Source organism: Amphiura filiformis, chromosome 18 (genome assembly GCF_039555335.1).
Source record: "Amphiura filiformis chromosome 18, Afil_fr2py, whole genome shotgun sequence".
Taxonomy (NCBI): domain Eukaryota; kingdom Metazoa; phylum Echinodermata; class Ophiuroidea; order Amphilepidida; family Amphiuridae; genus Amphiura; species Amphiura filiformis.
This window is the reverse complement of record NC_092645.1, coordinates 64,291,346-64,317,447: the sequence shown is the minus strand read 5'-3', so window position 1 is coordinate 64,317,447 and position 26,102 is coordinate 64,291,346. Positions and strand designations below refer to the sequence as shown.

General features: G+C 36.3%; 1 protein-coding gene across 1 annotated transcript in view; it reads right to left on the bottom strand.

Moving 5' to 3' along the window:
- Positions 1–25,944, bottom strand: part of LOC140139307 (uncharacterized) — a 108,207-nt gene extending 82,263 nt beyond the window's left edge. The window contains exons 1-6 of the mRNA XM_072161087.1: positions 25,869–25,944; positions 12,045–12,249; positions 9,316–9,474; positions 7,746–7,941; positions 6,003–6,077; positions 4,797–4,922 (exon numbers count right to left, since the gene is read on the bottom strand). Of these exons, the coding sequence (XP_072017188.1) occupies positions 4,797–4,922; positions 6,003–6,077; positions 7,746–7,941; positions 9,316–9,474; positions 12,045–12,193 (705 nt within the window). The 5' untranslated portion in view covers positions 12,194–12,249; positions 25,869–25,944. The remainder of the gene's footprint in view (positions 1–4,796; positions 4,923–6,002; positions 6,078–7,745; positions 7,942–9,315; positions 9,475–12,044; positions 12,250–25,868) is intronic.
- Between the last annotated feature and the right edge of the window lie 158 nt (positions 25,945–26,102).

Below are 26,102 nucleotides of genomic sequence, written 5' to 3'. Positions count from 1 at the left end.
TTATTAAAGTTTAAAACCTTACTCAACTTAATAACCAGCTCTAAATAAAGTATGTAGTTGAAATAATCACGTATTTCATTAATATTACAATATTTTCAGCTTTGTAATATTGCTTAAATACCATATAGAAACACTGTATTTTCTGAAAAATGCAACACCGCCCCAAGATATTCTAATTTGTTTCCCACAGCCACATGTTGGGTCACTCTAATGACACAAAAAAATTCAAAATTTTGATGTATCTTTTTATATTTGCATTTGAATTCATCGACTAAAATTTCAATTTTTTAAGACATTTTGAGGGGGTTATGTTTAGACACCCCCCCAGAGCCAAATGATAGGGGTTGGTTGAATGTCAATTGTTCCCTGTAATGCCCGGGTACGTGTTTCCTACACATACTTAATTTACCTAAATAACTTCAACCACTTGTGAAAAAATGAGAATACAAAATTGTCCTAAATTCAGGAAAAATTCATCCATTTTTAAGGGGGTAGATTGTACCAAAACAAATAAGGGCTATAAACCCTTAACAAGGGGGGTCAGAATCCTGAAAAAGTTTCAGTGAGAATGTTTCATCAAACACCCCTACTACACCAAATATGGGCAATTTCGGTCAACCTTGATGTTCCTGCCACTGCCTGCTTTTCTCCGGCACGATCAATTAATCTTTGGAGTGAAGGAGAAGGTGGTTTTAGCTCTAATTATTTACCCACAGATGGAACCCAGACTGTGGGACAGTCTAACTTTAATTCAGATTTGCTCTGTTGTCCAAAAAATACAATAAATTTGGTTGAATCCGACAACGTGTAAGTTAGGACATTTGTAAACATTACAAATATGACAAAAAAATCAGGTATGAAAAAAATTAACCAAACTCATTTTAAAAGATCGTACATTATGGTTTTAAGCGTTGACGCAAATGACACGTAAGCAATAATATTATGTTTCAAATGAACATTGAAGAGGAGCAGCAGACTGTAGCTTCACCATGGGACATTGTATCTATACCAATTATACAGCCCACATGATATTGGTTCACTTTTCCAGTAAGTTGAGCATGATATACGAGGGGGTATCAAAAAGTTTTAGAAATCGCCCAGAAGTGAAAGAGCTATATACAATGAAATTTTGTCAGTGCAATCACTGGTCCTTATGTACATTATGGTCCAAAAATGGTCTCATAGGTACATGTATATACTTTTTTTACAGGTGGCACTAGATGCCAATAACCTGCTGTCCCAGTTGCTGCGCATAAACTGCAAGATTGAGAAAATTGAGGCAAGCAGCATTATTAAGATCCTGCTTTTGAAGGGTTGCAGTGCCTAGAAAATTGATGATGAAATGAAAGTTATCTTCTGTGGTGATTGTGATATGTCACTGTCGCTTTTTGGAAAAGGAATTTTTATTTCATCACAGATTTTCTGGGCACTGTAACCCTTAAAATGGAACTTAATCATGCTGCATGCCTCAATTTTCTCCATTTTGCTGGTAATGCGGTTACATAGGCAGGTAGTGACATCTAGCTCCTGTAAAAAAAGTAAACATACTTATGAGACCATTTTTGCACCATAGTGTACATAAAGACCAGTGATTGCACTGACAAAATTTCATTGATATAGCTCTTTCACTTCTGAGCGATTTCTAAAACTTTTTGATACCCCCTTGTATGATTAATTAATTAAAAACAAGTTGCTTTCAATGGAGTCGAGGGCGATGATACCATATATTTAAGCAATTATTATTATGTTTAATACATAATAGGAACATTAAGGTAGTCGACTCAGATACAACACCCTTGCAGGAAAATAGCTCATGTGTCAAATCAATCAGGTCTATTTATTTAAATCTTTAATCATAACAAAGAAAAGTATTTTCCCACATATTTAAGAGTCTTATAAGAAGTGTAACAATTCTTATGTTTTCTCTATTTTTTGAAATTCTCTAAATTTTGCCAGTTTTTGATATTATTAGCCCACGGGGGAGGTGCTATGGTTACCAAACTGTCAGGGGTGGTAAGCATGGTAAGTAAACTTGGAGTTTTGGATAAAGTGTTTACTTCTTGGAAAAAATGCATTTTTTTGCATCTTTTAGAACACTATATCTTAAAATAGAAACACTTACTTGGAAAAGGCTGGCGCGAATATTTAGGTACTAAATCTTATTAACCACCACCATAGCATCTTCTCTGTTGGCTAATAAAATCTAGGTATTTGGGTAATTTAGTGTTTCTAGAAAAAAAAAATCAAGAAAACACGAAAAAGTAGCAACATTCCCCTGGTTTGTATTATTCTGCGATATATTGGCAGCAAAATGAAACCTGAAACTTTTATGTGCATCTGCTTTAAAGGAGTGTTTCGTGATCCTAGCATCCTCTTTTTATGACATTTTTCAATACATATCCACGAAAAAAGCCTATTCCCAAAATTTCAGTTGATTCCGATTTTGCGTTTGCGAGTTATGCATGATTATGTGTATTACACTGCTCCATAGACAATGCGTTGTGCACCAGAACGAAATTTTAATTTCACGATATCTTAGCTAAACGAATTAATCTGCAAGATATATTTTGTACATAAACATTATGTAGCCAGAGGTTTCCAGCAATATAAAAATCTCAACTTTTTTTGAGAAAAGTGGGGGATGAGGCTGTGGATCACGAAATGCCCTTTAAAGGAGAGAAAATAAGTCAATAAAATCTTTGTTTTATTAAGTTTGGCTCTTTTGAGAAATTTGGTAAGTGCCAAAACCTTTCCCTGTAGTAATTTTGAGCTGACAAAAAAAAACGCTTTTTTGGAAAAAAATTAACTTGTCAAGTAAGGTGTATGAGTTTCAACTGGAATAACCCAGGTGGTGTATGACGTGCATTCCCTAAATTCAGTAAATTTTCATCGTCAACCGTGTAATTGAATGGGATTATTTTGACATTTTAAAACGCTTGAAATATCACAAACAAATAGGCCTATGTTGATAAATAATATATACAAACTAAAACCGTTGGGGTTCGATAATGAACCCCACAAAACTAACCGAGTATATGGAAAATGCCATACGGCCGGGCGGTTTCACGAGTTGCCGGCTCGATCATGTCATCCGCCGCCTGGGAATAACCCATTGATTATTTGGTCATGAAGTCAGTCTGCTAAGAAAATCAACTAGATTGATGTATCATATTATTTTTATATGTTTTGGCATAGTGTCGTATGACGATTTTTGGGCAAAATGAGTTATATAAACTTTCAAAATCTATGAATGAAACTCTATATAGTCACGAAGTTTTGAGACTTAAATGTAATTAGTTAATGAGATATGGCACTAATTAGTATGATACGACATGGTTTTTATGTAACACCCCCCCCTAAATCTTCATTCTGTGTTTTGGCATACAGTCGTATGACGATTTTTGGGCAAAATGAGTTATATAAACTTTCAAAATCTATGAATGAAACTCTATATAGTCACGAAGTTTTGAGACTTAAATGTAATTAGTTAATGAGATATGGCACTAATTAGTATGATACGACATGGTTTTTATGTAACACCCCCCCCTAAATCTTCATTCTGTGTTTTGGCATACAGTCGTATCATGATACGTAGACATAGGTCACCGTGTAACTGCAGTTTCCTATTGTTTTGGCATACTGTCGTATCACATGGCGTATCATATATTTTTACATAGGCTGTCAAATTGTGCATATTTTGGCATACTGCCGTATGAGTTTGCAGATTAATTACTTCTAATTAGTGAATGAATAAAAAGTTTGTATTAAGTTGAGAACAAAGACAAATATATTATTGATTATATTCTTTGATAATAATAAACATATTTTACTTTGGTGCTCTCCAGTGGGTCTTCAAAAATTGGAAAAACTTTAAATGCGATTTTCTCAAAACGACAGTATGCCAAAACAGCGACGATTTGTTTTTACTGTAATCAGTAAATTTAGATGTTTTATACCCAATATCGATATCTGTACAAACAAAAAGGGGTCATTTCCATGGCAACATACAGATGCTGAATTGTTATATACCATATTTGAACATGTGTGCTGTCTTGCTACCACGAAATGAGCATAAAGTTGCAAGTTGGCAGTTTCGAAACGTCCTGGCTGCTGAGTTGATGTTCTTTGTTTGTCGCGCACCTGTACAAGCCAGTAGTATGTCCTTCGTGAATGGTCCATTTGCCCCCATTCACAAAGGACATACAGACATACTATTGGAAAACTACCAACTTGTGCCTTTACGCTCATTTGGTGGTAGCAGGTCACATTACCTCACTAAGTTAAAACAAAATCTGTGCGACGGCATGTCCAAGAATTTGTCAATCTAGAAAAGAAATGGGCTATATTCCATTTGAAATTTGCCACACCTAAGTGGAAGATTTTAGTTTAGAAAAGTTCCACAGAGGGAGTATGTTTTTCAAATGGAATTGGCTAGCATTAAATATTTTGAATCCCATACTCCCCCTGTATATTGCTTTGCCTATCTTCCACAACTGGAGTGAGTATTTAAAATGGAAGTTTGAAACTGGTCCTCCCTCTGTGGAAGACTTTTCTAAACTCAAATCTTTTTGCCGCAACTCAACGCAACTTGTCGCATTTCCAAGTTAAAATGTATTTAACTTCATTGCGATATCGCAATGAAGTAGTTTGCAGTACGATGCAGTGCGGCAGCGCACCGCATCGCAAATCAACGCATCGCAAATGCGGTGGTAGTATGAACGGACCTTAAGACATTCTTCCACAGGGGGAGTATGGATTTTAAATGGAACACCCCATTGGCTCTTTAAAATACTCACAGCTAAGAACTCATCTGTGTCACTCAGAGCATGAAGTAAACCTTGTCTCAATTCTCCCCACTGTTCACAAGCCAAGACATCAGATGGCGGGATTTGAAGAAGACGACGCAGAGCTTCTTGTCTTGTCTGCAAAAAAAAGACATCAAAAACATTGAAATCTGATTGAAACATTGACTTGGAGATCTTTGTATCAAAAAATAGAAATGGCGGTCCCATAGATCATCCGAAGATATGGGTAGTGAACACCACGGCATAGTAAATATTCGTGTGATTTTGTTTTTCATTTTTGTGAAACAGTTTTCTCTTCATTTTCAGCCAATTTTACATGTTGACCTCGAATTACCTTTGACCTCATGAAAAATCCCATAATAGTTAATACAGCTTTGGCCCCAGTTTCATATAAAATTGTAACGATTGAGCCCATATTAATTGGTCAAGCTATGAGTTTTAAAATATTGGACGAGACGTAGTCGAGTCCAATACTTTAAAACTCATAGCGAGACCAATAAATATTGGGCGTAAAGCATCAAATTTTATCATTATTATGTTTTGGATCCAATATTTTCCTAATATATTTGGGTGTATTCTAATATATTTGGGTGTATTCTAATACATTTGGGTGTATTCTAATACATTTGGGTGTTTTCTAATACATTTGGGTGTATTCTAATGCTGGTTTCTTCAAGTGTAAGGTGTATTCTTAATACATTTGGGTGTATTCCTAATATATTTGGATGCATTCCTAATACATCTGTGTGTACTCCTTTTTGGGTGTATTCCTAATACATTTGGGTGTATTCCTACATCTGGATGTATTCCTAATACATCTGGATGTATTCCTAATACATTTGCGTGTATTCCTAATACCTTTGGGTGTATTCCTAATACATTTGGGTGTATCCTAATACATTTGGGTATATCACTGATACATTTGGGTGCATTTTTAATACATTCAGGTGTATTTGTAATACATTTGGGTGTATTTGTAATACATTTGGGTGTATTTGTAATACATTTGGGTGTATTTGTAATACATTTGGGTGTATTTGTAATACATTTGGGTGCATTTGTAATACATTTGGGTGTATTTGTAATACATTTGGGTGTATTTGTCATACATTTGGGTGTATTTGTCATACATTTGGGTGTATTCGTAATACATTTAGGTGTATTTGCAATACATTTGGGTGTATTCAGAGATCTTACCTCTAATGGTTGTGATGGCTCAAGATTCTCCGCAAGGTTTGAAAACTGCTCTTGGTTCATAAACATGTAAGAACCCTACAGAACGAAAGAAGACAAAAGTCTTTTAAAGATGGATCAAAATGGTCAAACTTCTTTACTTTACTGGTCGTGATTTTCTGGGAAATTTATTTTCAAACTGTGGAAAGCCTATACTCTAGTCAAACTCTATATGTCCCTATGGAAGACATGTATGATGCCCTTAGCTTTCTACACAGGCAGTGTGAATTTCAAATGAAGTTACCTGAATGGGTGACTATTTGAAATCTACACTCCCTGTGCAGGAGATTAAGGTCATGTCTTCCATAGGAGGTGTAATTGGAACAGCCCCTTTACTGCACAGACACCATAGATAATAATATAATACACCATTCACCAACTGGTAAAGTCCTAGCATCAAATAAGGGCTAATCATTCCAAGGAGTGCAACATATGAAACTTATGCCACACACATACCGCGGCATGGTCTTTCGCGTAAATGAGAAAACACACAACGCGAAGGCACACAACACTGGCATGATTTGTTAGACATGCACGATCGAACACTTGTTAGACATGCACGATCGAACACTCATGAATATGCAAGAATTCTCAGCATACAAGCACATGAACTTTGCCTGTTGGTCTGTATCTCTTTAATCTATATGGCTGACATATTGGATCATGGGCCTTGCCATTGAAGAAAAATGTTGCTGCCACAGGAGACTTAAAAAACGATTATTGCTATCAAGCTCAAATTGAAAAAAAAAAAAACATGGCGGCCCTCATGAATAATTAATTGAAGAAAATGCTGATGTGCTGGACTATTCCAGCTGAATTCCATACACCCCTTATTGAAGACATGACCTTAATCTTCCACAGAGGAGTGTGAATTTTAGATGGGGTTACCTGAAGGGTGACTCTGTTTAAAATCTACACCCCCTGTGTTGGAGATTAAGTTCATGTCTTCCATAGGGGATGTATGGATTTTAACTAGAATAGCGCTATAGTTTGTTTGGCTTATTGGTGAAAAGATAAAACTCATAACATCATGCAGCACTTCCACTAGTTGTGTGTTGCATAATGTGTGACTGGTGTGTGCTTATATGTGAATTCATGCAAGTGTACGTTGGGATATATACGTTAAATAATGGTCACCAATTATAAACAAAAAACTTTAGCATCTAAAACTTAGGTGTCCAGGAAAGTCCTCTCCTTGTCATGAGCTATTTCAGTTTAAATTCACACACACCCTGGAAGACATGACCATAATCACCCACCTAGGGTGTGTAGATTTCAAATGGATTGATCCATGCAGGTACTTCATTTGAAACTCACACTCTTCATGTAGAAGATTTTAAAAAGGTCATGTCAATGTCCATAAAGGGTGTATGGATTTCAACTGGAAGAAGCCATTAACTTTACCTGGTTAAATGACGAGTCTAAAGATGAGCTATCATCAATGAAGGAGAAACTCCTCCGCTTGTCAACTTCCAATTCCAATTGGAATACATACTCCCTGTGTGGAAGATGAAGGTCATGTCTTCCATTGAGGGTGTATAGATTTCAATTGGAATAGCGCATTACCTGGTTAAAGGATGAGTCTAAAGGAGACACTCTTCCGCTTGTCATCGGTTACCCCATTTGAAATTCACACTCCCTGTGTGGAAGATGAAGGTCATGTCTTCCATAGGGGGTGTATGGATTTCAATTGGAATAGCCCAATACCTGGTTAAATGACGAGTCTAAAGATGAGCTATCATCACTAAAGGAGAAACTTCTGCGCTTGTCATCGGGACCAGACACCACTTTATCCTGGTAGTATCCGTCACGCACTGAGCTATGTTCCTCATCAAATACTTGTACCAGTCTCTCCACTGCATCCTTGGTGTTATGTTTAAGAGTCTGCATCAGATCTATGCATCTGCATTAAATTCAAGGAAATAACAAAATAAATAAGGCTATTCTATTTCAAATTCACACCCCCTGGAAAAATTTCACTTCTATCTCATGGGGGGGTCATTGGTATGGTACTCAAATTACACTTTGACAGGGGTGTGCCGCTGGAACTCTGAAACCCTTAACCATATTCTAGGTATTTTCTTACCTAAATAAACGCTGATTTTACAGTTTTTGACAAATATTTCATAAATCGGGACCCAAGTTAAGGGATTTTCTTTCTCATATCAGGACCCAAGCTTGATTTTTTTTTACCTACAAAAATGGCTGATTTGACAGTTTTGACAAATTTTTCTCAAATCAGGATCCATCTTCAGAGATTTTTCTTACAAAAAGTGACTCGTTAGAGTGGCACATCCTTGTATACGTACCCTATATACATGACAGATTTAGATCTTAAAATTGACCTTTTCAGTGGACAAGTTACGGGTACGGGGTTTTGGTTAAGGGTACAGGATCATAGAATTGAGGGATTAAAAGATATAAAAATGGCAACGTACAGGACTTACTCAGAGGAGGCTTAAAGGCATTCCTACAATGCACTATGATTGGGAAATTTGATCAATATAACCTAATTTTAAAGGCAAAGTCCCCATTGCCACACACACAAAATGGTAATTTTAAAACTGCAGCCAACGAGCTAATAGTTGAGACTTATGACTGATATTTGATTTTCTTACAGGAAACATTCATATTGTCCCACTGCATTAATTTTATTCATAAGTCTCGATGTTTTGAATGTTAAATAATAGGATGAAAACACCAGATATTTGCACACAATCCCAATGCAAGGTATGATCAACTGTACCACATAATATGTACAAAAGCCAGACATACAAGGTCAGAAACCCATTGGGTTGTGGGAATGTCTTTAAACATCCTCTGGGACTTACTACTTGTTTCTCTATCTCTTCTTCAATAAGTGGGATATTCCCCCACACACTATACATCAAATGTATGGAACTGGTCTGTCCAAATGTCAAAAGCTGAAACTTGCACATACATTTGTACCCAAACACCTCCGCACACACATATACTTACGCCTGGTCATTGATGACGTGGTCAGTGATAGTCCTGACCAGTGCCTCATTCCCGCCAGATTTACTGCCCCCTTCATCGACCCGTTTCTCTATCGCTTCTTCAATAAGTGGGACACCCCACACACACCCTCCCCACACACATATACTTACGCCTGGTCATTGATGACGTGGTCAGTGATAGTCCTGACCAGTGCCTCATTCCCGCCAGATTTACTGCCCCCAGCATCGTCCCGTTTCTCTATCGCTTCTTCAATAAGTGGGACACCCCACACACACCCTCCCCACACACATATACTTACGCTTGGTCATTGATGACATGGTCTGTGATAGTCCTGACCAGTGCCTCATTCCCGCCAGATTTACTGCCCCCTTCATTGACCTGTTTCTCTATCTCTTCTTCAATAAGTGGAGCCAATGCATCTTCTATCCGTGTTCTGATGTACTTCACCAACTCATATCTGGACAAATAAGCAAAAAAAAGCAACAAGGGGCTATTCAAGTTGAAATCCATACACCCCTACAGTAGACATAACCTTAATCTTCCACAAAGGGAGTGTAGATTTCAAATGGAGTCAGACATTCAGGCACCCCCATTTCAAATTCACACTCCTGTGATAAGATTAAGATCATGTCTTCCATACTGGGTGTGTGGATTTCAACTTAAATAGCCTTATATTTTTTGGGGGAAATTTGATTAAATGTAAAGTTCTGCAATCACCTGATCCACTCAGACCAAAGTTGTAAATTTTGACAATTGATTTATAACTTATTACCATTTCTAACTTTCTAACAGTTATGTTCACCCCTGTATGTCCTAAATATAAAGACAAATATGTCAAAATTAAACAAGCAGGCAATACCTGTACTCTTTAGCTCTGATTTAAGACCTCATTTGTTGAAATTGGTTGAGCATTAAGGGATCTGGAATTGAGAGTTTATGGCGTTTCGACAGTATTTTTATTGGACATGAGAGCATCACAGACGATCGAATTGCATTCTGAATACGAAGCATGTCTTTCTGATATCAAATAATTTTAATTTTTTGAAAATCACGATATAATACACAGTTTATGACATATTATTAAAATGTGATATTTTTCAAATTTTTGATATAATAGTCCTCAAAGTAAATTTTATAAATCTAATGATATATTCTTAAAGTGTATGTAGCTGGGAGGAAAAGCCGACGATCAATTGAAATTTTGACCTTTCATATTGAAGATATGGATTTTTTCTCAAAAAGACCTAATTTTTTTGGTGTTTTGGGAAAAAAAATCCATATCTTCAATACCCTGAGATCCCCATATCCCCTGTACATTTGGTTGCAAAGTCATTAACTTATCCACATTCTTATATTTTTATTGTTTTAGGCTCCTTATTTTTGCCTGTATCTTAATTTCATTATTGCCAACTTTGTTCTTATTCAGATCAGATTATGTCAAAAATATTTACATGAATAAAAATTCATTCTGGCAACCTTTCTTCCCCCCCCCTAGTAAATTACGAAAATTTCCACTTTTTGCAGCAATTTTACGCAAAATTTGTTGATTTTACCCCCTGAAATTCACTTTTCCTCCCATGCCCCGAAAAAAAATCCTGGCGGCCACCGCTCATCTGTGAAAGTTCTCATCATTCCATTTGAAAAACATACTCCCTCTGTGGTAGATATTTCCAAAATCTTCCACAGAGGGCCGTGTGGACTGTAAATATATTAGTCAATTCTCACCTCACCGTGAAAGTTCTCATAATTCCATTTGAAAAACATACTCCCTCTGCAGTAGATATTTCAAAATCCTTCACAAAGGGACTGTGGATTTTAAATAGATTTAAGCCCATTCTCATCTCACCGTGAAAGTTCTCATTATTCCATTTGAACAACATACTCCCTCTGTGGTAGATGTTTCCAAAATCCAGGGCTCAAAAAAATTTAAATTTCCCGGGAAGCAAGCTAAATTTCCCACAACTTATAGACCCTCCCTCGGGTCCATGGAGAACGACTGGTAATGTAGATTACATAGCATTAAAAATCAACCCAATACATGGACCCTCCCAGTCTGTAAGCAATTTGCCTTCAAGTTCCCACAAAATGCTGGGAGTTCACTTTTACGGATTTGGAGTCACGCAATCTTTCTATATACCACATCCATGTTTTCACTACATTAACGCTTGTGTGTTTACTAAAACAACGATATTGTATCCGACCAATCAACGCAGCTTGGCAGCGTGGGGATATTTGAAAAGGCTTCCTAGCTAAATAATGTGCAAACATTTGCAAACCGCACGCGATAATATACGCAATATGGACAATAGGCCTAAGTCCGAGTCGAGTGGTTGCCTTTTATTATTGCGCTGCACCATGGGTCTATCAGACGCGTGCCACTTGAGCTCAATACCTCTCAGTTGTTGACAAGTGTCCCATCCGATCTTAAGGCCACATCACGCGGCATAGCTTTGTGCTACCATATTTGAATTGAAACTGGGGCGGGCTTTCGTAAGTGACATCGGAACAACGTGCTTCGTTGAACGAATATTTGGAAGGGAGATCTCTAACAGATTGGACCAGTCTCGGAATCAGCGCTCAATGGACTTTCGCGTTCACTTATAATACGAGTATATTTCTATATTGCTGCATGGTTGACTGTGGTGGGTGTAATTAGTGGCGCCGATTTGTGGATGAAGAGGAATGGGTTTTTGGCATTGAAGAAAATAAGGGGGGGGGGGGGTACAGGACTTTTCGTATTTTTTTTTCATAGGGCATTATGTAATTATTTATTGTTACATTATCCAGAGATGGTAAATAATCGAGACAGCACGCAAATCTACACAACTTATAGCATGTTTTTATACAAAAAGACACAATTTCCTCCAAATACCACAAATTTCCTCCAAATACCACAATTTCCTCCAAACACCAACATTATATTTCCTGGGAATGAGCTTCCCACATTCCCCACTTTTTCGAGCCATGCCAAAATCCTCCACAGAAGGCATGTGGATTTTTTTATAGATTAGGCAATTTTCATCTCACCTGTGAAAGTTCTCATCGGTTTCCTCCAGACGCATCAACATCTCTTCAGCTGTCGGTAGTGACCCAGATGCCCTTATTATTGGAGTGACGCTAGCGATGAGCTGCCGTATACTGGGCAGTAAATCATCCTCCATGGGATCGCTTGCCATGGTTGCTACCAGTTACCCCAGATGGATTGTACTTGCAGTCCTGTGATAACTAGTGTCTGTAAAATTAAACAAATGGGCTACTCCAGTTCAAATACATACTCCCTATGGAAGACATGACCTTCATCTTTCAAATGGGCTATTCCAGTTAAAATACAAACAGCCCTTATGGAAGGCATGACCTTCATATTTTACACAGGGGGTGTATATATATACTTACGAAAATGGCACGCAGTTTTTGAACGCATGCAGCATGCAAGCAGCACGCTGCGTGCCGCACCGCATGCAGCACGCGCAGTTGGTAGCGTCGCGGATGCGTATATTTGAACGAGGCACGCATGCAGGGAAGCGTGCAGATGCTTGCTGCATGCGTGCAGGTCATGAGCGTGTGCAGTTTGCATGCAGCATGCAAATCCATTAGCGTGCACTGCATGCGTGCAGCACGTACTGGCCATATATATGCGAGACGAAATCATGAAAAAAAAAATCAAAAATAATGGTTAACAGTGTATACTGTCCTTACAATTAGTCTTACATAACCTGGCTATCCATTTCACAATGAACCAAAATTGCCTAGCTTAAATTTATACAAGTCACTTATCTAACTTAACCTACCTGATTTTGAACCTGGGACCTTCAGCATGGGAGTCTGATGCTTTACCATTTGAGCTATTGGGGTATACACATTTGATTAAGTGTTTTAAGTTAATATAAGCAATATTTTGATGACTAAACCGCCAAAGTGCATCATTTTATGAATATTGATCAAATTTACTGTGAATATTGATAACATTCACTATAAAAATGTTGAATTTTGTTTTGATTTTTTGCAGTGCCAATTAACTGTTGATTCATGGCATACCAACATTGGCCCATTGCAATGCCAACTATCGAAAAAGAAATGGCATTCCAACATTGGGCCAATGATGCAATGCCTACTATTGAAACAGGAATGGAATTCCAACATTGGCCCAATGTTGCAATATCAACTTTCGAAACAGGAATGACATTCCAACATCGGCCTAATGTTGCAATGCCAACTATCGAAACAGGAATGGCATTCCAACATTGGCCCAAAGTTGAAATGCCAACTATCGAAACAAGAATTTGCTTGCCCTCCCCTCTAGACCTGCCAAAAAATGCTTGCCCCCTCCCCTGTTGGCCTGCCAAAAATTGCTTGCCCCCCCCCCCCTCTTGGTCTGCCAAAAAAATCTTGGTCTGAAGGTTAAATACTTAGAAAATTTTGGTCCGAAGGCTAACTTATTTATTCATTGTAAACATTTAAATATTTTCACTTCTAGATCATTGCCAAATTGTGACTTGATGTCAGTTGTGTAAAGGTGAATTAGTCATTGAAAATCCTGCATGCATGCAGCATTTTACCTTTACTGCTTCTGGAAATCCTGCATGCATGCAGCAATATGCGTGCTGCATGCAAGATGCGTGCAATTTGCATGCAGTCCTACAGTCCGCACACAAGTGTAGTCTGCACGTAATTTGCGTACAGATTGGTAGTCTGCACGCAGGTTCTGCAAGCAAATTGTGTGCGCGGTGGATATTTGTGTGCGGTGCCTGCATGCACACAGCTGGTTCGCACACATGAACACGCAACCAGCAGGCCTTGCTTGCATGCTGCACACATCTGCACGTGTGCTGCACACTGCCGCACGCGTGCTGCATGCTTCCGCACACATTTTTCATTGCTTGCATTTTCGTAAGGACTTCAAATGGAGTCACTCATTTAGATAACTCAATTTGAAATACATACTCCCTTTGTGAAAGAAGCTTAAGTCTTTCATAGGGTGTGTGGATTTCAAACAGAACAGCCCATATGATGGACAATCATTATACTATCACAACTTTTCATTAGCAGGGATCTTGTTATAAATAGAGGAATGTAACAAATGTTGTATGTGACCAGGGCATAATTAAGTTGGTATCGCAAAGCAGTTTACTACATGTCTTGGTAAAATGCTATGCAATTGTATTTTCATTTGCATACAAAAGAATACAACAGCTATACAAATTTTCATCAATGTTTGTTTTTGCTATACAAATGGCCCACACTAAATTATGCCCTGTATGTGACTAACTGACTGACTGACTGACTATGTGAGCAAGTCAAGAAATGCTCCTTCAGTTTGGATGCCGCCAAATTCATACGGGAGATCGAGGAATATACTGGCAGGGCAGTAAACTTTATTTGCTTGAAAACGGTCAAGAATTAGCCTCAAAATCAGTGAAAATGTAGTCGGATGCTATCCTAGGTAAACAGAGAAAAATAGTCAGTTGCTGACCTAGCCACGAGCGTTGCATGGCATGGGGGTATCTATAATCTAACGCCCCACCGCTCGCGTAACGCAGCGATACCGCACGGGTAACGCAGCACTATGCAGAGCCACATAATGATATTACGGGTGGACAACCGTAGACACGCTATAGGATATCAAAAAAATACGGGAAAAAGATGTGTGTTTGTTAAAAAGTACAAACATAACATGAAGCGGTACTAAAAATAAAAAAGAAAAGAAAATGAGGACAAAAAGGTACAGGTATAATGTGGGTTATAGTTAGACACAGTAAGAAAATGAAAACGGGAATAAAATAGGCTAAAGAAGGAAAGAAAGAAACTAATCAGGAAATGTAAGAAAAAAAGAAGCTTATAATTAAATTAAAAGGGCATTTCATGATCCACAGCCTCATCCCCCACTTTTTTCAAATAAAGTTGAGATTTTTATACCACTGGAAACCTCCAGCTACATAATGTTTTATATGTACCGGTACCAAATATTTCTTGCAGATTAATTGGTTTCGCAAAAATATCGTCAAATTTGAATTTCGTTCTGGTATACCAGACGGAAACGCAAGATCGGAATCCACTGAAATTTTGGGAATAAGCTTTTTTTCGTGAATATCTACTGAAAAATCTCATAAAAAGAGGACGCTAGGATCACAAACTACTCCTATAATAAGATCAGGAAATATAAATAAAAAAGCTATTAAACTGAGAACGGAATTAAATAATGATAACATGGAAATGGGAAATCACAAGCTAAGCTGCAAATCAAAAATGAAGATAAGGGAAATGTAGGAAAGGGCAGATTTAGAAAATAACGGGAACGGGAAAAATAAATATAAAAAAAAACATGGAAACGGAAAATTGCAAGCTTAGCAGCAAAAAAAAAAAAGAAAAAAAGAATGGAACAAAATTGGTCCATGTAGAAGAAACTAAAAAGAAAGAAAGTTAAGCAAAAAAGGAAATGTAGGCCTATTAAAAGAGGGTCACGTTCAGATAAATAAAATTACCTTTTCAATGATTCTACCTGTTTTACTGAACGCTCCCACCTACTCATCTAGTGGGGACCCACGCTTTTGCGCGGGTTTCCTGCTAGTGGATTTAACTTTATCAAAAAATAAGTTCAATAGACCTTTTCAAATCAAAGTTTTCTGCAAGACAGCTGCTGTTTTTTCGTGATGACATGACCCGGTATATATTTCCGGGTCATCAACCAAATCTAACACAAATGTAATTGGCCGGGAATCGGGGATCATTAAAACGTCAACAGATTTCAAATTACGGGTGACAGTAAACTTAATGGTGAGCACTCAGTCCGAATTTTGAGCCATTAGTTTACGTGGTGAACTAGTATCACTGTGGCATAAAATAACTACACAGTTTCGAAAATTGTGTAGCAAAGTAAAGCTGCGTAAAGTGCGTTCATTCAAATTGGAATTCCTACTGTACCTGTAGTCATGCCGCTGCTGCTCTGCTTGCTTGTGCCAGCAGCATGATAGAGTGTAACGCCGCTCAACAGCAAGCGGCAGAAAGTATAAAACCAGCATTAGTCTTGCCTTAAGGGGATACTACTAGTTCCAATAATTGGAACTCACAGCTCTGACTGTGAGTTCCAAGGAGCTACAAATGTATGTGTAAGTGCCGCCGCGATTTAGCATGCATTCATCACCATTCACATAGTACATAGTCGTGGAGTGGACTTTTCGCTGCTCATAAAAATCGCTCAAAAATTGTCTTTTTAAATATTTCTTTGTACAAAAGCTGATGCATAGAATAAGTTTAGCAATAACAGATGACATACATCAGTAACACAGGTTTCTAAAGTGAGTATTTTACCAGATATATACTAATGCAAACTTGCCAAAATAAAACCCTGGAGGCACCTTACGGGAGTACCTACAACTTGAGAACAAGTCCTCAAACGTTCGAAATTTGTAATTACTACAACTAGGATACTACACCCCTTGATAAATTTGTGTCTATTTTTGCATTTTTCTCAAAAATTAATAACACACTGGTAACAAAAGTTATGTATATTATTGGGGCAAGGAATCCAATTACTACACTGAATTTCAGTGACCCAAGACAAGCGGTTCGTTATTTATGATAAGAAAATGGGTACCGCTAGGGTACCTCATTTCCTATCATATATACTGAACTGCTTGTCTTGAGTCACTGATAATGCAGTGTAGTAATTGGATTCCACACTGAGCAAGCCACATTGGTCACTTATCGCTCACTGTTCAAAATGTGACATCTACACCAATTACAGTCCCCGAAATGGTCTACTTTTTAGCCGACCTCAATTTTGAAACAGTTAGTGATAGTTAAAAATGCGATCCCCAACCCTTTGGTTACCTTTGGACGAATTTGTAGAAGTCTCTGTGTCTGAAATTCCCCGGTACAAACATAGAAAATGTTGCATTTCTCAGTCCCGGTGATGAATACTATATCCGCATCGCTGTTTAGCCAGCACTCACCAGCAGCCATTCATACATGGATATGCATATCTCTGACCCTAATAACAATTTTAGAGTCATTTTTGTAATTCAAGTTAGCTCAATCGATAAGGCTCAATCGATAAGGCGTTAAGCAGTCAATAGCTCAATTGATAAGGCGTTCTACTATGGTGCGAGAGATTGTGGGTTCGAACCCTGGTGGTGCCTAGTTTGTTCTCCTGAAAAATTGAGTTCGCTTGAAATTCCCCTGGACATGCTGGACAAGGAACTTACTGCTAATTTGTCTTGTTGTAACCCGTACGAAACTCAGGGAGCTGATCCTGGTTGCGATAGTTATTTGTGGTATGTCTAGGGTATGCGCTCTTGAAGCAGCAGTGCCAAAGTCCCTGAATTGTTGTTTAATGGTTTATGGAATAATGATGTGGGGCTGTAGTGGTCAGCGAAAACCTGTAAAGTGTGCTGAGGCTTGTGGATCAACGTCTAGGCGTTATAAATCACTGCGCTTTTTTTCCCTTTTTTTTTTAATTGAGGTCCGATTTGAGAAAAACACATTAGAAAATTGAGATTTACATAGACACCTGTGTATTAATTTATTAATAATTAAGCATTTAAATATCTCAATTCAAATATTAAGCATACATTTATGTGTTAAAGTTTAATATGGTGTTAATTATTAGAGGTTGTCAATATAATATACACAATATATCAAAAAATTTATTTTTTGTCATTTTTGACCATGTAATGGAAATATTGTACCCAACTTATGTCTATGATCATGATGATTGATATGCGACCATTGGTTTGGGTCAAGTGAAGTATAGACAACATATTTATGGGCATTCCTTTACTTTAGGGGGGGTTTTATTTTTACATGTAATAGCTGCCAATTTGGCTGACTAGCAAACGTGTTAAATAAGCTAAAGCTCCCAGTCCCAGCATACTTTCTTGATTGAGTCCGTTTGTCTGCAATGCGCGTGCGCCACGCCGCTCAGCGGCAAGCGGCAGGGTAGTATGAAACCAGCTTTAGGTTTAATTTGCCTCTCATACCTATAATATGATGTTAAGGATGGCTGCGCCTGCTAAACGTGCGAAGTCCAATAAATACTATGCTGTGGCTACGGGCAGGACAACTGGGATTTTTCTTCAGTGGTCGATGGCTAAAGTTAGTGTGGATAAGTTTCCTAGTTCATGCCATAAAGGCTTTGAATCATTAGATGAGGCTGAGTTGTTTCTTCTCGATGCCGGTTTTAATTCTATCTCTGTCTTCGATAAAGATGATTCAAATCAGCCTACTACTTTAGTGGAATTTAGAGATAGACATGACCTGAATGTTGCAGATGGCTCAAAATATGCTAAGGTGTCATATTATAGCCATATATTTTGACATCTTTTTTTTAAAATAATAATTATAGAAATGGAATATTTGCTAGTTTAGTGGCAAGTTTAGGTAGTAAAGACATAGCATACACAATTTAAGTAAAATCCTTTCACTCTAAATAATAAAAAAATAAAAATAGCTGTAAAAATGCCTATTTTTACACTTTTATTTGTAACATGACAAGAGAATTTTTTCAACAGCTTTTAATTTTTTTTTATGGATCCTTATAGAAATTCATGTGACCTGTTTCCCAAAATGGTGCAGTAAACCAATCAAAAAAACAGAAAGAGGCATTATGAATTATAAGTTAACAGATCAAAAAAGGATTTAAAAGTTTGCCTTTATGTATGTTACTATTGTCTGTCAAACTTTTGATTGATTTTGAAGTCCCTCAGTTTTTTATAAACAAAGACTTGAAGCATAAACTAAAGGGTAAATCTATTGTAAATAACTTCATTTCTCCATATTATAATCAATTTGTAAGTGGCTGCCATCTTTTTTGAACATATAACAATTTTAAAATTTTTCTTGAAATGTCTGTCAAATAGTAACATACGCAAGACGGTGCTGTAATTCCTGCTAAACTAGGGTGATACAGCTAATTATGCTACATGACATAGCATTTAGCTCCACCTAGCTTTGTGGCACTATCACTTTGTGAGGAGAAGCTTTTTTGATGACACAATCCATTGTTAAGTGTTGTCTGTCAAACATTTGTACGCAAGTAACATACGCAAGATTTGTATGTGTCTGTCAAAAGTAACATACGCAATATGTTTAAAAAATTAAAAATCACTTGATGTTCACATTATGATGATAGTTTAGAGTTTATAAAAGTGTTTTAAAACATGTGATTTATAAACTGCATGTGATCTTTATTCAATTTCCCATCTTGAACTACTGTTTTTGCCAAATTATTATTCTGTATGTTACATTTGACAGACATCTTGCGTATGTTATGGCTTGACAGACACACATATTTTATTTATAACAATTTATCCTCCTTATTGTAATATTTGGACACATTTTTTTCCACAATCAGTTGCTGTAGGTCCTACACCTAAATAACCACAAAATACCTTATGTAATACTTTATAAATTTTTATTTGATTGCAGAAAATCATCAAAATTGTGTCTGTCAAATATAACATACGCAAGGGCTAGAAAATTAAATTTGTGAAGTAAATGGTCTATAACTTATCTTTCTTTTAGTGTATTATGAACGATTATATGTGCATACTATAATTTAAACCTGGTTGGAGACCAAAAGAAAAGAGCTGGAAAAATAATTGTGTGTTACACTTTTATGACACCTTAGCTTATTTTGAGCCAGATACAAATACTATTGATACCCTTGACACTGACACTGATATAATGACTGATATTAATACTTGTGCTAATAAAGATGCCAGTGTTAATGCTACATCTCCAACTTCTAGTACTACTTCGTCGTCTACGACTTCATGCTTCTGTGAAGAAGCTGACACATTGTTATATATGATAGAATGTAGCTCTTGTGGTCGATGGATTCATTATAAGTGTACCTTACTTCCAAGCTATATGTTATCAACCTTTAAATCTACCACAAGAAAGTTTTCTTGTGCTTCGTGCGTTACGGTTGATGCTGCAATTGTTAATCACTTGGACGCGCAGCTCGCTAAAGCACAACAACTTGATCAAGTAAATATGATAACATGTGAGACGCAGACAACTTTTGACACTGCTTCTAAGGCTACTGGTGTCTCACCTTCCACTGTATCAAAGGCTACGTCAACTACATGTAGGGCTACATCTACTGAGACTCAAACGCGGATTGGGACATGTGATGGTCACAGTCAAACTGACCTTGCTGCACCTCTATCAGACCATTCTGGGTGCCTGCAAGCCATTAGGCATCTTGAGACAAATTTGGTAGAGCGTGTTCTACATGCTGAGCGTACTCTCTTTGAGTCAAAAACTGAACAATTGCAAAATCAGGTGATTCAGCTTCGTGCTGAAAACATTAAACTTCAGGCTGAAGTAAATAGCAAGAAGAAATCCGACTCATCTGCTTCGGCACAGGTTCATCAACTTAGAACGGACTTTGAACAACTCCTGAAAGATCGTCAACACCAGTGGAAGCAATCCATAGCTGATATTACTGACAGACTAAATGCTTTTGACAGTAGTAAGTCTCGCAATGAGGATCTTTTGTCTCAGAAAGATAGTCAAATTTCGGCCCTACATGAACTTGTACAGGCTACGGAAGTCAAGTTATCCAAGGCAAGAGAAGAGGCATATGAGGTGAAGCGTTTGCAGGTGGTTTGTTCCCCTGAGGGTTTTGCATCACAGAATGGTCAATCACTTCCTGAAGTCCCTCAATCTTATGCCAAAGCAGTTGCTTCTCCCCCTCAAGTTATAGATACAGCTGCACTGCCAGTTTCCTCATCTGCTGCATTACCGGTTGAGGCCCCAGTAATCGTGCCTGTCACATCCATATCTACATCCTCTCCCTCTTCGCAATCACATAATCCAGCACGTTCACAACAAAGCTCTTCTCCTCGTGAAGTTGGGGGTCGTCGTAGACCTTCTGGATCAAGCAATGCCACTAGTGGTTCGCCTTCCCGTGACTTCACTTCTGGCACACAGTCAGGAGGTACCCGCACATCATCTAGATCAACACAGTCAAGAAATAAACCCAGTGTGCTTATTGTTGGTAATGATCACCTTCAGCATATTGATGCAGAGAGACTGGTTCCGCGTGCTGAGGTGTTCCAAAAACCTGCATTTAGCCTCCAGACGGCTGGTCAGGTAATTGATTCTATTAAGTCGGGACCTGATTGTTTGCTTATCCATCAAGTGGCTGATGATGCCAATGACTATACCCCAAGTGAATATGTAGAGGAACTTGATGACATTATTGAGCGCTTTACCATCAAACATCCCAAATCTAAAGTGGTGGTATCCCTTGGTATTCCGCGCACTGATAACTATGAACGCTTGTCTCAGATTGAGATTATTAATGTTTTGATAAAACAATCGATCTATGCTCATAATTGTGTTAGAGTCACTTTCTGTGATAATTCCAACTTCTTATATAATGGTTTACCGAAGAGTCACCTTATTGGTCCTAATGGTAATGGAGTCTCTCAAGAAGGTAAAAGTGTGTTGTGTAGTAATGTTCGTTATAGGATTGAGCACATGTTAGGCTTTAATTCTCGACAACGTAGGTCTAGATCTGTTGTTAATTAAGATGATCTACATCTTTTTGGCTTATATTGCCAACCATGTATGTCTCCGTTGGCTAGCACTTTCTTATAATAATATTATTCAGAGCCTTTATACACTTTCATGTGCATAATTAAAAATGCCTTCACTTTCATCCACCCTCAATATTGGTGCCTGGAACATCGATTGTTTGTATTCTAGATTTTCTGGGACACGAACCTCAAAGCTAAGTCTACCTGAAGTCAATAAATTATTGTCAACTTTGGATATATTTTTTTATCTGAAACTCATTGTAGTGCTTCTGATTCTATTGAGTTAGAGGGATATCATATTATCCAAAATATTCGTGCCAAATCAAAGAAAGCACCTCGTAATTTTGGGGGGCTTGCAGTTGGTGTTAAACATTCTTTGTTACCAGGCATTACTTTTTTAAAAATTACAAATTCTGAATTTATGTGGGTTAAATTACACAAGAATTTTTTTGGTACTCAGTGTGATATTTATATTTGCTCTGTATATATTAGTCCTCAAGGCTCTACTTTCACTTCTCAAAGGGATGATATTTTTGAGCTCATTGAAAAAGATATTAACAAATATTCAAATTTAGGTAAGTGTTTTGTCATTGGTGACTTCAATGCTCGTACACAAACAGATGATGATTATATTGTTCATGATGATGACACATTTTTGGATTTTGATGACTCTTCCAATTTTGATATCCCTATCTCAAGGCAAAATTTGGATTTACATTGTGTTGATAGTCATGGTAAATCTTTATTGCAGTTATGTAAAAGTAGTGGCCTTCGTATTTTAAACGGTCGCAAACTTGGTGATTTGAGTGGACATTTTACCTGTTATAATCATATTGGTAAACCAAGTGTAATTGACTATATGTTATGTCATTCTTCGTTATTATCTCAGGTAAAGTTTGTTAGAGTTCATGATTTAACACCTTACTCTATTCACTGCTTATTATCGTGTCATATTATGGTTAATATTCCAGACTCTAATATTAAGAATAACGATCATAATAATATGTCTTTACATGATTTACCAAATCAATTTGTGTGGACTTCTGATTCTTCTGATTTATGGCAGGATGCTCTTAAAAACCCAATTGTAAAGTCTAATCTTACTGAGTATATGCATTCAATATCAGACACTAATGTTAATGTTGATGATATGGTAGGCGAGTTCAGTACTATTTTAAATAGTATTGGTACAACTGCTGGCCTTCGTAAACAGAATTCACTTTCTAATAAGAAGAAAAAAGCATCACATAAATGGTATGATAAAGATTGTAAAACTTTACATAATAAGCTTACTTCATTATCTAGATGTAAAAAACCCATCTTGTTTTTCATTGATATGTACTTTTCGTTCTCTTAAAAAAAAGTATAGTAAACTTCTTAAACAAAAGAGGCGTGAATTTCGTACAGGTATTTTTACTAAGTTAGATAATTTGGAATCTCGTGATCCTAAAGCATTTTGGAATTTATATAATGAGTTATGTGATAAAGAAAAAAAGATACATGACAGTAGCATTACTCCTCAGCAATGGTGGGCTCATTTCAACAAGCTAATGAATAATAACGTTCCTCATCATAATTTTGCTTTTGAAACATCTATTGATAAGTTTTGGTCTAATTTTGATGATATCTCTTTTACCGAATTAGATTTTGAAATTTCTACTGTTGAAGTGTTGAATGCTATTCTGTCCTTAAAAAACAAGAAATCGCCAGGTTTAGATTGTATTAGAAATGAAATGTTAAAATCTGGTGCTTCTGTTTTCGCTCCTATTTTATCTAAACTATTTAATAAAATTCTTCTTACAGGTAAATTCCCTACACCTTGGAGAACAAGTACATTATCTGTAATTCATAAAAAATGTGATAAACATACTCCTAAAAATTATAGAGGTATTGCAGTTTCAAGTAATTTAAGTAAATTATTCTGTTTAGTTCTCCATAAAAGACTGTCTTTATTTGCTGAAAAAAAAGATATTATTCCATCTGAACAAATAGGTTTTAAAAAAGGATCTCGTACACAAGATCATGTTTTGGTATTAAAAACTATAATTGATAAATATATTTCTAAACTTGATAATTTATATGTATGTTTTGTTGATTTTGCTTCTGCTTTTGACACAATTTGGCGTAATGCACTTATATTCAAACTAGTGCAGAATGGTGTAACAGGTAATTTTGTTAAATTAATTCATGATATGTATTCTTCTGTTTTATTCTCTGTTAAATGTAATAACAAGATGACCGAGTCATTTTCTACAAAAGTGGGTGTTAAGCAAGGATGTGTTCTCAGTCCTTTGTTTTTTAGCATTTTTTTATATGATCTTCCTTTAATATTTGATAATAGTTGTGATCCAATTTCTTTTGGTACAAGAAATCTGAATTGTTTAATGTATGCTGATGATTTAGTTATCATGTCAAGTAGTTCTTTTGGATTACAAAATTCCATAAATAGATTGAATACCTATTGTCAAAAATGGAAACTTACTGTTAATATTGCTAAAACAAAAATCATGATTTTCAATAAAAGTGGTCGCCTTCTGACTAATTACTCCTTTAATTATGGAGATCAAAATATTCAATTATGTCGTGAATACTGTTACTTGGGTATCATATTTACACCATCAGGATCTTTTACAACAGCTATTAATCTTTTGTATGATAAATCATGCAAAGCATTTTATAAGATTAGAGATAATTTATACTGTTCTAGTTCTAATAGTTTTAAATTGTTTTTTAGTCTCGTTAGACCTATTCTAAGTTATGGTTGTGAAGTTTGGTCTCCTTATTTACTTAAAGGATTGAAAGATGGTAATTTTATTAACATATGTGATAAACTTAAGAGCGAAATGCTTCATGTAAAACTTTGTAAGCTGATTCTGGGAGTCCATAAAAAAGCATCCAATCACGCAGTAAGAGGGGAATTAGGAAGTTATCCACTATTATTATTTATGTTATGTTTAGCAATCAAGTATTGGTGGAAATTAAATAATGAATGTATGACCGGTAACCATTCCTTGGTAATTCAGGCTCTTTTAGAAGATCGTAAATTAGATGTAAATAATTATTTTACTTGGTCAAAAGGTATCAAAAATATTTGTAATTTAATTGGTCATCATAGTGATATATGGAATAAACCAAATATTCTTTGCAAATCATCAATAACCGATGTCGTTTTATCAGGATTACAGGCTGAATACAACAAGGAATGGTTCTCATGTGTTAATAATAGCCCTAAGCTTAGAACTTATTGTAAATTTAAAACAAAATTTGAACATGAAAATTATGTTCTTTTTTAAAATAGATCCTCTACTTCTGTTATGTGTAAGTTACGTATTAGTGCCCATAAACTTTTAATTGAGACGGGCGTTATTCAAAACCACGTTTACCACCTGAAGAAAGACTTTGTCAAGTTTGTAATTTGAATGAAATAGATGATGAATTTCATTTTATTATGCGTTGTAATCTTGTTAAACAATATCGTTTGAAATTGTTTTCTGATCTATCTGAAACCTTTGATTTCACAACTTTATCCGAGCAGGATTTATTTATAATGATAATTGGTACGACAGATTATGATATTGTGAAATCTGTTAGTATATTTATAAATGAAGCAAGTAAACTCCGCTTTCAATAATTGATGCCTTGTAAATATTTGGTTGTGAGGGCGATAGTCACTGATGAGTGAAGACACAGGTCAGTGGAACAGTCTGAGTCTTTGTATAGCGCTGAATTAGACTTGATCTAAATCTTTCACCATACAATTTTTTACTGGTCGGCTGAGACGTGACAGTATTATAGTGACATTCTAGACTAATTCCAATCAGCCGTCTACACTTCGCATGTACTGTGTATGCTTCGTAGTGACGACTGAGGGCAGCAGTCTAGTGACATTCTAGCGCTGGGTTAAATATTACTGGTTAATTTTTGTACAAGTTTTACATCATATAAATTAGATATGTGTGCTAATGATTATGATATCATATATTTTAAACTTTGTTTCTTATTTTTAGTAGTTTATGTAGTTTCATATGTAATTATAGTTGTATTGTGTATTAACCATACTGTATGTTCGGTAATTGTTAATAAAACATTCTGATTCTGATTCTGTAAGCTTAAATTCTGATGAGATTCATTTCATCACTCACTGGCACTGCTGAGTGATACTGCACACTGCACTCGTTTGAAAACCTCCATAAGAAAACCTCTTTTTCAAGAAACAAGCGATAATTATCAGACAAAACTACTCATTTCTTTATAGCGGGAAAACATAATTTGACAAAAATACTGCAAAATATCTTATTTCTTTTACCTCAATCATGCAATTTTTAGCGTCCAGTCGTCAAAACAACAACAGCAAATATGTGTCACCCCTTAGGTTGCTGAAAAGTGCTTGATTAATTTTACAGTTATTATATTAAAAAAGAGGCTTTATAATTCAAACAATACATGATATAATATTATTTTCAAATTATTAGGTGTCACCATAGTATTTATATAGAATGTACCAAAGAAATTTAAGAAAAAGAGGAAAAAAAAATAATTA